The sequence below is a fragment of the Anguilla anguilla genome, chromosome 3 (assembly GCF_013347855.1).
Source record: "Anguilla anguilla isolate fAngAng1 chromosome 3, fAngAng1.pri, whole genome shotgun sequence".
NCBI classification, from domain to species: Eukaryota; Metazoa; Chordata; class Actinopteri; order Anguilliformes; family Anguillidae; genus Anguilla; species Anguilla anguilla.
Genome location: NC_049203.1, coordinates 2,122,456 through 2,137,664, shown reverse-complemented (window position 1 = coordinate 2,137,664; position 15,209 = coordinate 2,122,456). Strand labels below are relative to the sequence as shown.

General features: G+C 44.0%; 1 protein-coding gene across 7 annotated transcripts; it reads left to right on the top strand.

The window, feature by feature from the left end:
- The first annotated feature begins 3,123 nt into the window (after positions 1 to 3,123).
- LOC118223348 (hepatitis A virus cellular receptor 1 homolog) lies at positions 3,124 to 12,797 on the top strand. Of its 7 annotated transcripts, none has more exons than XM_035409753.1 (13): positions 3,124 to 3,279; positions 3,992 to 4,330; positions 4,737 to 4,799; positions 5,370 to 5,432; positions 6,003 to 6,065; positions 6,581 to 6,646; positions 7,934 to 8,008; positions 8,527 to 8,601; positions 9,203 to 9,301; positions 9,733 to 9,806; positions 10,414 to 10,504; positions 10,707 to 10,737; positions 11,181 to 12,797. In XM_035409753.1, the coding sequence occupies exons 1-13, from the start codon at positions 3,186 to 3,188 to the stop codon at positions 11,305 to 11,307; spliced, it is 1,260 nt and encodes a 419-aa protein (XP_035265644.1). In that variant the 5' UTR covers positions 3,124 to 3,185; the 3' UTR covers positions 11,308 to 12,797. The 7 variants fall into 7 exon arrangements, with proteins under 7 accessions (XP_035265644.1, XP_035265643.1, XP_035265642.1 ...); XM_035409752.1 differs by having other exon boundaries at positions 9,188 to 9,301; positions 10,420 to 10,504; XM_035409751.1 differs by having other exon boundaries at positions 9,188 to 9,301.
- Positions 12,798 to 15,209: the final 2,412 nt, after the last annotated feature.

Genomic DNA, 15,209 nt, shown 5'->3' with positions numbered 1-15,209 from the left:
CACACACACACACATGCACACTCACACACACACGCACACTCACACACACGCACACACACACACACACATGCACGCTCTCACAGGCACGCACGCTCCCACACACATGCACACACACACACGTGCACGCTCTCACACACGCACACTCACAATCACGACATGCACACACTCATCCTGTCAACCTTACACACGCACACTCACACACGCACACTCACACTCGCTCTCATTCTCTCACACACACACACACAATTAGTGGCACTGAATTACATTATCCCGCAACAGTGTCATCTGACATGGTCCAGAACTATTATTCGTCTCCCGGAAACAGTGGAGGTAGCTTCCTTATCTAATGTTTTAATGTACTGTTGCCAGTTCACACCGTGGCGTGAAGCATGCTGGAATTTGTATGAAAGCAAGACGAAGGTGGTCAGAGAATTTCAAAATGTCTTCTGTTTTGCTAAAGCAAGTGATGGACACCTCTGCTCTAGGTACAGAGATAAAGGTCAGGGCTAGACCGGCACGCCGAAGGCGAAATCTGTGGGTTTAAAAATTGCGTTGCCATGTCAACAGAATGCCACTTCCTGCTTCTCCACGGTCAATAGAACATAATGCACAGCAGGGAAGTCAGAGTGCAGTCGTGGAGGGCCGCAGTGCCTGCTGGTTTCTGTAGTTTCCACACCCGAGACTTGGTCCTCAAGGCCTTAACTGGCCGCTCACAAATACCTGGAGGAACTGTGGCCCTTCCGTACCTGAGTTTGACACACCTGGCCTGCATGTAAATCACAGGAAGCTGATACGTGTGCCCCCTGTGTGTCCTCTGCCTCTTAGATTTATAATGCATTTCAAAGCAACACTTTTGTGAGTCTTTCTGAGTATTAAAAAACTTATATTTTTAATCATGAAAAACTGTTGGCTCTGTGTAGTTTTGGAAAGCATAATATTTCTGCACATCTTGATATTTATGCAAAACATATCTATATCATGAACTTGGGTTTCTTTATTAAAATGTAAAATTGCAAGTTTAATCATCGCCGTTGGCAAATGCATACACTAGATGATTTATTAACGAACAGTCTTGATTTTTCCTTTTATTATTTTTTCCCCTGTTTTTAATGCTGAAAACGTTCTACAGAGTATTCCAGAAGCGGAGCGTCTTTTATCAGGGGACTGTTAGCTTATTGCCGCAAGCAAAACATCTCAAAGTTCTGCGAGTCGAAAGTACGATAACAGACCCCCACAGTGGCTGTTTCAGCTGTGTCCCATATCACAAGACGACACTGCTTCTCCTCCAGAACCGACTGAAATCAGTCACACATCAGGGGTCCGCACAAAATGGAAGAAAATGGATTTTGGCTGATCACAAGGAGTGCGAAATCACATCAAAGGATTTTTTTGTTTTTAATTCCCGGTAAAAACTGGACCTTCCTCGCTATCTGAAATCGGGAACGATGTTATAATATTAAGAGCGTTCGTGCAGTTCAAGGACCCACAATCTCAAACGTGGCCAATGCACCCTGTGCCCACGTGTGTGTGTGTGTGTGTGTGTGTGCGTGTGTGTGTGAATGTGCGTGTGTGTGTGTGTATGTGTGTGCGTGTGTGTGTGAATGTGCGTGTGTGTGTGTGTGCGTGTGTGTGTGTGTGAATGTGCGTGTGTGTGTGTGTGTGTGCGTGGGGAGAAGGCAGATGTTTGGTGTTCTAAGGGAACATGTCGTTTTAGTTTGGAAGTCAGGTCAGCCTCCTTGAAAAGACATAACAAAATGACAAACAGCTCCGTCTGTCTGCCTGAACGTGATACGGTGTGAGGACTGTGACTCCGGGTTCAGCCTCCCCCCCACCCCGTCCCATCCCCGGGGGGGGGGGCGGGGGGGGGACATATGCGGTGTATATAAGGCAGCCCCAGGACCCCAGGCTCCGCACAACTGCAGCTGTAGTTCTCATTAAACTGAATAATCAGCCTACCCTGCTGACAACACTTCACTCCCTGGAATTCCCTTAAACAATTTGGGGGAAACAATTTTGAAATCCGAGGTGGCTGTGAATGACTGGACCCCCCCTCCTCCCTGGCAGACCCGCGGCTCTTGAGGTGAGTCTGTCTTCAGCGAGACCTCTGGCCAAAAGAGCTCAGAGATTAAGATGCCCCAGAATTGTGTGCCAGATCAGAGAGGCCTGTGCTAACCATAACGACATGTGCGGGGGGGGGGGGGGATATATGAGGGAGACGGTGATGGGATATATCCAGAAAAATATATACCACATATGTAATATATAATTCCTGAGAAAGTTTTTCTTCAATGTACACTCATGCCTGTGTGTGTTCGCACCTGTGTGTGTGTGTGCGTGTGTGTGTGCAACTGCTCCACCATGAGGACTCCACAGGCGATCTACGCATTCTGGCTCCTCCCATACGCTAAAAGCACCATGCTCTCTGGAACGCCCCGCTGAAATGCAGTTCACGATCCTGCCACATGGTGGTGCCCACGAGCAAGAAACTTAACTAGTTCACTGGCCAGTGACGCCGCCGTTTTCCACCCTGAAGAAGAGAAACTATGGAGCCCTCTGTTTGGCAGGCGTGAAGCTGAACCTCATAAATATCATTCAGGGTAAGTATCATATTTGGGGTACTTGACTAAGTATCGCTTTGACTCGGACATTTAACGTGAAACAATCCATATGGGTGAATTGTTCTGGACAGACAGGCATGATTTAACCCAACGTGTTGCTGTGCTTCTCTCTCACGTATTTTCGAACCTTTTTATTACAGTATCTAGAGGTCAGTGGTAACCAACCCTGTTTGTGGGGTTCTACCGTGCTGTAGATTTTCATTACAACCCTAATTTGGCACACCTATTTCTATTAATTAGCAGCTCAATGAGATCTCCAGCTGTTGAATGAGGTGTGCTTTGTTAGGGTTGGAGTGAAACCCCACTGGGCATTAAGACTTCCTGGAACAGGGTCGGTTACCACTGACCTAGATGATTAGCAGATGATCGGATTCACTTCTAGGTAAAGTGGTAGTTATGTTACCACTTCTGTGGAACCAAAAACAGGAAATTAATGTGACCCCAACTTGATCACTCAGGGTACTAATGATGATTTATTTGGGTACAGATGGGGAAGCGGAAGTCTTGTGACCTAAGGAAATAAACAGGGAGCAGTGTGTGTGTGTGTGTGTGCGCGCACATACATATATGTGTACTTGTGGGTGCGTCTTTGAGCACTTCACCATGAGCGCACTCTATGGGCACATCTTCCTGACTGGACTCCTGTTCTACCTGTTCCCAGGTAAGCTCTCACTGGATTAAAACTCCATAAACATAAAATTTGTGTTAAATGTTACATTAAGTTCAGTTCATATTTCTTTTAGTTTGACGATCTAAATACCAGTTTTATTATTGCTAGTGGGTGTACGGGTATAAGTCTTTCCTTACAGTTATGGAATATATTGTAATATATATTGAAATAAATATATTATCACTATCCTGCAATACTAAAGAGGATATTGGCAAATATGCAACCTATTGCCGTTGTCAGTTATTGCAGTGCAATACATTGCTTTTCGATTATATTCATATTTTTTCAAATGTCCACATATTTCTAACATATTGTACTACGTGACTAAGATGATATTTCAGTAGTGAGAGATTAGTATTAACAAGATGTATATGGACGTTAGGGATGGGAGATAAATCGCGATGATAATTACCGAATGCAACAATGGTCATAGCCACAATACGGTGCATTACCTTTCCTTTCGTTTAAAAAAATATATTTATACCTGAAGCGGGTAGTAAACAGCCGAACGGAAGAGGCTGCGTGCAACGCATCACACTGTGGCCACGACCGTTACTACATTCACTTATTAGCATTGCGATAACCCGTCCATCCCTTGAATGTTACACTGGCGGACATTACAGTCCATTACAGCTTCGCTTTTCAGTGCGATCCATTTCTTCTTCTCCTCCTCCCCTCATGTTTTTCCTTGTCACTTTCGCAGTCGGCGAATGCACGCGCGTAGTTTACGGATATTTGGGACACAGCGTGACCCTCCCTTGCAGATACGACGCAGGTTACTACGGCGGGCTGCACATGTGCTGGGGGCGGGGCTACATCCCTAACAGCGGCTGTAACAATGAAATTATTTCTACCGACGGCAACAAAGTGACCGGGAGGAAATTGGACAGATACAATTTACTGGGGCGCATGAAGGCCGGAGACGTGTCTCTGACCATCAGGAACACCGTAGGAAGCGACGCGGGCATCTACGGCTGCCGCGTGCATATCCCGGGATGGTTCAACGACCAGAAGGACACGGTCCACCTGATCCTGACCACCGGTGAGCGATCGCCGCACCAGGACGCACATCTGCTCAGTACGCGCCGCGTCACGCGTCCGCGGAACGCTCACTGAGACACGTGCCCAAATTCAAACTGCAACGCACCTCTGCACGACTCGGGCAATGCTGCACGTGCGCTAAACACTGCGCTAAAAGGCACTGACTGTGATGTCAGCAAGTTTAAGTGTTGATTCCATTTCAGTTCAGGCAATTCAAGAGATCAATCAATAAAATAAAAAAAGTGAATTAACTGAAATCGCCATTCTGTTTTCTCCAATTCATGGACTGAATTTCAGTTTATTTCCTGAACTGACAGAACTAAATCAGAACTGGCCTCAGCACCGGGGGTGCTTGATGTATTATTCTCTATGTTTAACTGGTTGAATTGCGTCAATATGTTTCCCAGCACCTACTACAACACAAACACCTGGGACTACAGAGAGAGAGACCACTCCAAGTACAACTACAGGTATGGCGTCAAGCACAAGACTGACGGTCAACAATAAATCTGGTTTGAGAAGTCAAGCTTTAAGACCTTGCATATCCCAAATTCCCCTTATATTGCATGTATTTAAATACGTTTCAGTTACTTTTGGTACTGAAATTAAATAGAATCGATTTTGTATTGTATATAACCATACACAGGAAAGAGAACTCCCACTGCCACACACGCCTGCTAAAGTTTCCACTAAAAAGCCCTTACTCTTGCTAAATTTACCGCCCACTCAGACAGGTACATACTGAATGACTCGGGCAATGCTGCACGTGCGGTAAACACTGCGCTAAAAGGCACTTACTGTGATGTCAGCAAGTTTAAGTGTTGATTCCATTTCAGTTCAGGCAATTCAAAAGATCAATCAATAAAATAAAAAAAGTTAATTAACTGAAATCGCCGTTCTGTTTTCTCCAGTTCATGGACTGAATTTCAGTTTATTTCCTGAGCTGACAGAACTAAATCAGAACTGGCCCCAGCACCGGGGGTGCTTGATGTATTCTTCTCTATGTTTAACTGGTTGAATTGCGTCAATATGTTTCCCAGCACCTACTACAACACAACCACCTGGGACTACAGAGAGAGAGACCACTCCAAGTACAACTACAGGTATGGCGTCAAGCACAAGACTGACGGTCAACAATAAATCTGGTTTGAGAAGTCAAGCTTTAAGACCTTGCATATCCCAAATTCCCCTTATATTGCATGTATTTAAATACGTTTCAGTTACTTTTGGTACTGAAATTAAATAGAATCGATTTTGTATTGTATATAACCATACACAGGAAAGAGAACTCCCACTGCCACACACGCCTGCTAAAGTTTCCACTAAAAAGCCCTTACTCTTGCTAAATTTACCGCCCACTCAGACAGGTACATACTGAATGACTCGGGCAATGCTGCACGTGCGGTAAACACTGCGCTAAAAGGCACTTACTGTGATGTCAGCAAGTTTAAGTGTTGATTCCATTTCAGTTCAGGCAATTCAAAAGATCAATCAATAAAATAAAAAAAGTTAATTAACTGAAATCGCCGTTCTGTTTTCTCCAGTTCATGGACTGCATTTCAGTTTATTTCCTGAGCTGACTGAACTAAATCAGAACTGGCCCCAGCACCGGGGGTGCTTGATGTATTCTTCTCTATGTTTAACTGGTTGAATTGCGTCAATATGTTTCCCAGCACCTACCACAACTCAAACACCTGGGACTACAGAGAGAGAGACCACTCCAAGTACAACTACAGGTATGGCGTCAAGCACAAGACTGACGGTCAATAACAAATCTGATTTGAGAAGTCAAGCTTTAAGACCTTCCATATCCCAAATCCCCCTTATATTGCATGCATTTAAATACGTTTCAGTTACTTTTGGTACTGAAATTAAATATAATCGATTTGGTATTGTATATAACCATACACAGGAAAGAGAACTCCCACTGCCACACACGCCTGCTAAAGTTTCCACTGAAAAGCCCTTACTCTTGCTAAATTTACCGCCCACTCAACGACACTGAATGACAACGGCTAATCGGAGCGGGGGGAGGCTTCGGTGTCAATGCGTCAAGTCCCACTGGCTTGCTGGACCTCCAGTACATTTTCAGGACAGTGACTGACGGCGAATTGTAGCTATTTTCCATTATGGTGTTCAAAGAACCTCACTGTCTCTCCACCACAATACACCGTATAGCAGATATGAGCAAAGATTCGTTGCCGTGGTATTCAGTACTCTGATTTTTCGTACTGTGTGAATTCCTCTCCAGCACCTGTTACGACGACGCAGATACCTGCCACTACTAATCAGGAGAGGACAAGCAGTCCAACGCAAGGTACGGATTAGCGCATCTATTAAAATGACTACCCCATTAATGCCAATACTGTACTCGTGGGATATTGCCAGGGTTAACCGGCAAGACAAGCACACCCACCTGTACGAAAGGTTTGATATAGTGCACACTGCACGCGCAGTCACAAACTCAACCAGATTAACGTTTAGCAAAGGGGTAAGGTCGAAGTGTGTGTGTGTGTGTGTGTGTGTGTGTGTGTGTGTGTCTGTAGCTAACCAGAGCGAGGCAACTTCCACAATTCAAATTAGGAAACGGATGGACTCACCCCAGCCGTAGGAGGCCGTCTTCAGATCCACGCCAGCCCAACCTTCAGCCCATTGCACAGGCGTTTTCCCCGGTTCTTCCTTTTAATTTTGAGCCGTTAGTTTGGTTATGTTAAAACGTTTTTAACAAACGCAAAACGTGCAATTGCGCGCACATCAAAACGGGATTAAAGCAAAGATTATAAACAACGAAAAATTAATTAATCGGAGATGAGGTTTTCCGCTTGTGCAAGGCCACCAGAAGCGTTTCAGTGGTTTGTTGGTCTCGACCAGATGCTACAGCGTCCACAAAATGGTTATGAAAAACGACGCTACCCTCGAGTCGAGTGGAGGATAACCATTTTCCCTTTTCCGTCGTCGTAAAATAACCCATTTATAATATTAGCCTCTGGGTCAAACCTTCATTCCCACACACAAAAGGTACGCCAACAAAACTTCGAATTTTAAAACAGCCGCCACTTCGGTCCATCTGCAAATTTCTTCCTCGCGGGTAGTTGCGTCATGACGTTCGCAACAGTGAAGTGCGCAAAATAAATAAAAAATGGGTGTGTTTGTGTGAGACGCGTTAGAAAACTCTGACCGTCACAGCGGGGAGACAGATTAAAACAACCAACAACTAAAAATCATATTGCATTTTTTTGTTATGTCAATAAAAATCCTGACAACTAATAGTGTTGCTGCTGTGATCCCCATCCCCCTGAAAAAATGTTAATCGCCGTTCAAAGGAAGTGAATCACAAATGTTTTTCAATCAATCGATCAATAAATCATAGAACCTGTCTTTATATAGGACATATCCTATTCCTGCATAGGCCTGCAATGCAATGTGTTTCACAATAAAATTTCACAAAGGTGATTTAAACAATAATATTTTAAGAAACAAAACACACGAATGTACAAACATTTTAAGACGTGGTAGAGAATGTGGTAAAAAATGAGAATAAAATATTTAAACTTGACTTGATCTTTATCCTGCTGTTTGTGCGCGATATGTTTCCCATTTCCAGGGCCTGTTATAACGACAGAAGGACCTCTTTCATCTCCCCTTCCTACTGGCGCCAAAACTACACGGACCACACAAAGTAAAACATCCTGGACGCTTCATGCGTTTCATTTTAAGGATAAATTATCGGCAAAGGCAGTTGGCAATTGGCTGAGACGCATAAAACAAGAATAGAAAAACTCACGTTGCCCGGAATGTTTTTTTTTTTTTTTGATACAAAATATTCAATTATGTTTTATTGGTCTCTGAATACAACCCTAAAAAAAATGAAATGCTGGACCTGCATAACCCAGGAAGGTCAACATGTTCACTTAGCTGAGTTGAGTGGCATCAGAAATATTCTTAATAACTGTCAGTTTAACTACATAATATAATTTGGATGCTATTTCAACTCAGGTACATGGAACCTGGTGACAAAACTGGGTTATCAAAGTCCAACATTTAATTTTTTTTAGTGAATGTAATAAAATGGCCAATTTTTATTAAATACTGGACAAAATGTACACTGCGAACATGAAATGTAGACATATCTGAGCTTTGTGCATTTCGTGTGTCTGGTTTGTTTGACTCCTGTGTTTCCATGGATACTAATGACAGACACGCCTGTTCCTTCCGATTGGCCCACTGACGCAGAGGCTATAGGCAAACTGGCCACTGATACTTCCACACAAGGTACAGTATCCCTTCAAACAACAACAACAACAACAACAATAATATATTTATATAGAATTTTTCACCTCATGATCTCCAAACGCTTTGCAGAGAAGGGGGAAACTCACCTGAACCAGGTGAACTCACCTGAGGTGTACCCCTCCCACCTGTTGATGCACAACACTGAGAAAAATGTTTCGGTGAATAAACCTAAAATATTTTTACACCAATTTGTTATACCTGTTTTTTTTTTAGATTAATTCATTCAATAGAATTTAAAAAATTTAACAAATTAAAGTGAAATTTCATGTTTATGAAATGAAGCATTTTTTCAGTGCAGCCGTTCTGCAGCAGAAAGCTGGGACTCTACCAACATTTGTGCTCAAATTTGACATAAAAATGAAAAGCAAGATGTTTTTTCTTCACAAACACAGTTTGGAGAGTTCAGCAATCACTGAAATGGACTCATTAAGTTGAGCGTAAAGGGAGAATGTCGATTGAACACAGGTCAAATGTGCTGCAGAATTCCATGAACAGTTGACACAGACCATGCCGTCCAAAGGGACTAAATCAGTTTAAATAAAATAACTACATCTATCATTTTCAGTTCTGTCACATGCAGGACAGAGTACTCCTGTGACGACAGAGGCAACTCCATTATCCTATTGGCTGACTAACCCTGGGACCAAACAGAAAGGGACTGATAACATTCATGCACAAGGTATGACATAACCATAATAAAAAAACGTATTATTGTTGCAATAGAAAACAATGCGATGTTAGCGTAACATAAAAATTCTGAAACTTGGTATCTCAAAACTACATTACCTCCAGACAGAACCCTATGACTCTACGCACTTTAATTCAATAGCCTAGAATGCATAAATTAGTGATCTGTGCTGAATTAATAGATGTGCATTTATATTGTTCTCAAACATTGGCATAGGCATGACTGGGCCAGGGTGGGTCATAGCTACAAATAGTATCCTGGCCCTGCCCACTTATCTTGGCCGAACCACCACACACTCAACTGAGAAAGCCCACTTAGGTAATTCTGGCTCACATGGTTCTAGGCAGGCCCAGCTACCTGAATTTGTAATGGCTACCCTGCAGTTCTCGTATGACGATAAATTATATTTACTCCGTGTGCAGGTGACTGGGAGCATTTGACAGCGAGGCCTACTTTGGGACAGACATCTGAGAGCTCCATCCCATTGGCTGAGAAGGTACGGACCAGGGCTTGTAACTTAAATGCCGTAGGTTCAGTTACTAGCTCTTGCGCCTCTGTGCCAAGCTACTTCAGCTAACTTTGCTTCAGTAAATACCCAGCTGTATAAATGGACTGTATGTAAAACGCGTGGATAAGATGTGATAGGGTGGCACGATGGTAGGGTGGCTAGCACTGTCGCCTCACAGCAAGAAGGTCCTGGGTTCGAATTCCAGTTTGCATGTTCTCCCAAAGACATGCAGGTAGGCTAATTGGAGACTTTAAGTTGCCCAGACGTATGAGAGTGTGAGTGAATGGTGTGTGTGTGTGCTGTGGTAGATTGGTGGCCTGTGCTGGGACAGCAGCATCCTGGGCATAGATAACGGTTGGATGGATAAGATGTGATGAAAAATACAATGTAATAAATGAAAAGGTGATCTTACAGCTGCACGCTCACACCCTCTGTAGGACCCTGTGCTCATCAACTATGTTATAGACAGCTTATAAACACACTCTGTAGGGCATTTAAAATCAGGCCCTATGACCTGTGCTCATCAACTGTGTTATAAACCACTTGTAAACAGCTTATAACATGCTTATAATGTGATCGTAACTGTATTCTTCAGGCACAGATGCTCAGGCCCCATCTGCTTTGGATTTTGGTTCCGGCCCTACCCTTGGTCGCTGTACTGGTGACTGCAATCGTTTTCCGAATGCGTGAGTCTGTACTGTCCTGCTTACTTTCTTTGATTGTTAGAAAAATCAGATCAGGAAAAAATCAGGCTAGAAAATCCTGCATAGTATGTCTTTAAATACTTAATTCCTAGCTCTCCTTGAACAGATCTGAAAGAAACTGAGATTTTTGATTTTCAGAAATCCATGGCTGAAAGTATTGCTTTGTTTCTCTTCTGTGCCACAGGACAGCAGCATAAAACAGGCTATTTTCACGTGTGAGTACTCCTTGGGCAAATAATATTCAGCTACACTGACGATAAATGCGACGCCCCCCCCCCACCCCCCACCCTCACCATGTCTGTAAATTACGTTACATTTAGATTTATCCAGAGAGACCCACATAAGTGCATATTGCAAATGTTTCGGTAACGAGCGTAGCTGCCGCGAAACAAGCTATAAATAGACGAATCGAGACCTGAGAATTACAGGGTTCTCTCTCATTCTTCACGTTCATGGCTGTGGAGAACTGATACTTAATCAGAACTGCATTTTATCAGACCAGTGTCTTGTGGTTGTTCCAGTGACCTTCGGTATGCACTTGCTGTACGCCATGTAATCTAATACAATGACTGAAATTCCCATCCACTGACTGATGTTCTTAGGGAAAAGATAACCGTGTGAGTTCTGCACATGCTTCACACACCGTCTCTGTTTTAAGAGGAAGCACAGGCGAGGTAAGAGGCTGCACGACCCCTGACCCCACCCTGGAGCTGGAAACCAGGAAGCCGGAGATGAAGGACATGGTCACCCTGCAGGAAGGAGAGAACGCTGAAAGATGCCCTTGATGGGACCATATGAGACGTGGATTTCGAGGGGTTATTCTTCTGCCCCCGTCCCCATTTAATCTACCTTCTGTACCAAAAAACGTAGGACTTACTGGGACAGGCCACGCTTACATACACTATGTGACCAAAAGTATCTGGACACCCCTTGGTCTCTGGGGATTTTTTTTTTTCACGGTTTGGGCTAGGCCCCTTAGTTCCAGTGAAGGCTAATCTTAATGCAGTGACATTCCAGAGGATTCTGTGCCTCCAACTTTGTGGGGAGCAGTTTGGGGGAAGATCCTTTCCTGTTTCAGCATAACAGTGCCCCTGGGCACACGGCGAGGTCCATATAGAAATGGTTTTGTCGAGAACGGTGTAGAATAACTTCACTGGCCTGCACAGAGCCGACCTCAGCCGCATCCAAAACCTCTGGGATCAGTTGGAAAGCCAACTGTGAGCCAGGCCTAATCACCCAATCTGTGCCCAACGTCACTAATGCTCTTCTGGCTGAACGGAAGTAAATCCCCGCAGAAATTCTCCAACATATAGTAGAAAGCTTTCACAGACAAGTGGAGGTTGTTACAGCAGCAAAGGGAGGATCAACAACTCCATATTAACGTCCATCATTTTGGATGGGATGTTGGATGTCAGGTGTCCACATACTTTTGGCCACGTAGTGTATTTGCTGAAGTACACCATGAGGCACAAATTCACCACAAGTTCTGAACAGTTCAGCAAACCTAAAGGGGAACTGATCCCGATCCCTCATGCACTCTAACCTGGTTGAGTTTTTTGGCGTAAACGAAACTGCTTCTACGGTATTTTGCAATTACAAGCAACTGAAGTACTGAAATTTGGTTTCAATTTCACCCATAATGCCTCAGCCTTGGACTTATGTAATGGTTGGCATTAGCCCCTATGTTTGTTATACAAGTCTACTCACTAATGAACAGTGATTATTTTGATATGATTATTCATTCATGCAAATGTAATGTGATTATGATGCAGGGTGCTGAAGCAAAAACATGGGCTGTACTTACTGTGGCAGAATAAGTGCAGTCCATCACACTTTAAGGTCATGTTCAGTGGTTTGAACATAAAATCAGCTGTAAAAGAGTTGAGAAATGTGCTTCTGATGTAGATAAGAGCTTTGAAAACTGCGTTTTCTCTTAAGCAAAATGAAGAAATCCCAGTCCTATTGACCACATCACAGCAAGACATTAATTGTGGTCTTAATCCCTGCCACAGATCTCTTAATGACATTTTATAAGCTTTTATTCCAATCAAATGGAATCACATAATTTATTTACAATTACAATGATTACATTTCATTTAATCATTTAATTTAATCCACACAACCTGTGCGGAAACATAAAAATATGTTGTCCCTGTGAATCATTCAGATTGCAAACGTAGGATGATTTTGATGGCTAAGCAGTTGGTAAAGGGTCTTCTTTTGTATGCAGACCTTAAATCTCTAAAAGCCCTATTAAAACTACTCTAAAAATGCAGGTGTCAGTTCCTCTTTTATTGTTTATCCAGAAATAAAACTGAAAGTATTTCAGTATTTCTGTGGACACTGGTATCAATCAAGGACCTACGTAAGGATTGTTTGATATGGTAAACAACAAAAAAGTTTGCATACAATAAAATTTTTTCAAGTTTTACAAGTGAGGAAAACTCGTCAAATTAAAAGCGTAAAAATGCACATGAAACAAGCACACATAGTCTGCAGTCACAGACAGTGAAGTAGAAAAGAGGTGCTGTTGTGGGCTGTGGGTTGTTTTTGTATGGGGAAATGTGGTCACTGATGGGGTTGGGGTCAACTAATGTAACATTCACTTCATTCTGTCAGTGAAAGCTATTCAGCCAAATGTTTAAAAGGACTGATGTCAAGCCAAGTCATTAGCCGATCTGCTGACTAGGGCAACGTTTTTGCTGGTGGGTTCTTTTAAGAGGAACAGAAAAATGTTTTGTTGTCCTGTTCAAAAAGCCGCTTATCCGCCTGAGATTTGTTTTTCCAACCATCAGTTATTTACTTCAGTCTTTCTCTCTCTCACCCTCACCCTCTCTCTCTCTGTCCCTCTCTCTCACCCTCACCCTCTCTCTCTCTCTCACCCTCTCTCTCTCTGTCCCTCTCTCACCTCACCTTCTCTCTCTCTGTCCCTCTCTCTCACCCTCACCCTTTCTCTCTCTCTCACCCTCTCTCTCACCCTCACCCTCCCTCTCTCTCTCACCCTCTCTCTCTGTCCCTCTATCTCTCTCTTACCCTCACCCTCTCCCTCTCTTTTTAAGACCAGAATTTCCCCTCTCTGGATATGACCGGTTCTATCCAGTTCAGAGTATTTATATGCATATATTTCTTTCACCATGCTGACGGCTCAGAGCTAGCGGAGGCTAACTTCATTTAGGAACCAGAGTGCAATCCTGGAAGTGGAAGCCACTCTACCTCTGATAAACGTGGACTTGAAATGAACACCAACACTGCCCTCCATTACCGGAGATGCCACAGAGACGGCCGAATACACAGGTGAGCACACAAACCTGTCGGCCAATGAGCCCTTTCATCAACCAATCACTTCACAAATAACTCAATCAACTGAAGAGTGAATCAATAAATACACGGCTAGTATTTATATCACATAAATGGTAAATGGACTGCATTCGTATAGTGCTTTTATCCAAAGCGCTTTACAATTGATGCCTCTCATTCACCAGAGCAGTTAGGGGTTAGGTGTCTTGCTCAGGGACACTTCGACATGCCCAGGGCAGGGGATCGAACCGGCAACCCTCCGACTGCCAGACAGTCGCTCTTACCTCCTGAGCTACGTCTCCCCTCACATGACACCTACGGGGTTATCTGTGGCCAAGTGATCAATATAAGGAACTGTTCTTCCTCCGGACGTGTATAAACCTCAGGAAACGCATGCACCCCTGTAACCCCACGCAGCTCCTAAGAGGCTTTCGCCCAATCCGGGGCCGGTTTCCCTTTTCTCTCGTTGGGAAAGAGGAACGGGACGGGGCGTGCTCGGTAAGTGAAAGTGCACGCCATCAGCGCTGCGTTCTGCAGAACCGAGAAGTCGCTCTCTTGGAGGGAAATTGCCGTTCTCGTCCATAACGTGAGGGTCAATGATTCAGCAGTTTTTCAGTTACCATCAGAACGTCTACTGGCAGCCACAAAAAGTCATAATATTACTGACCAAGATCGCTGACGGTCCTCACGGCATTGTGACCCCTCAATTTCACAACAGGCTTGGCGTTTCGTTTCTTTTTTTTAGCGGATATGTTGGCCCGTTGGTTAGTATTTTACGTTTCTGGTCGGCCGCAGCAAAATGCAACTTAAACACTGATCAGGGATTTAAAGCTGGGTCAGCCAGGCACTGTGTTTCTGTGTAGAATGTAAACCTTCTTCATACAATGAAGTGTGAAAAATTTACACACACAAAAAAACTGGAAAAAGTGACACACTCCTCTGTCTGGACCAAACATGCCTATGTCACATTAGGGCATCAACTAGCCATTGCGCAACACCATTATTCATAAACACCTCTGAACCTCGTTGCCGTGACAATATCGACTCGCTGTGCTGTCGGAGGACGTCGCCGCTAACCATAAGGGGATTTCTCCTTCGCTCAGTTGGCGGTGTAACTATTCCGTTCGTTCCATCGCCCATTCCAGCGAGGCGCAGCTGAACTGTAAACGCTCACGAGCCGCCGCTTCGCATATTTATTCCGGTATTTTACGGCGCGTCGTTCTCATTTTCAGCGTAGCGACCACCTCTGAGCGAACCGCAGAGGTCCCGTGGGCCCTGAGCCCGTTACCGTCACCCCTCCAACAACACTGTCATTAAAGAAAAAACAAAAAACAAAAAACAAAAGAGAAACTTGCGGGGAATAATAACGCCGCCATTGTTTCCGCGCGCG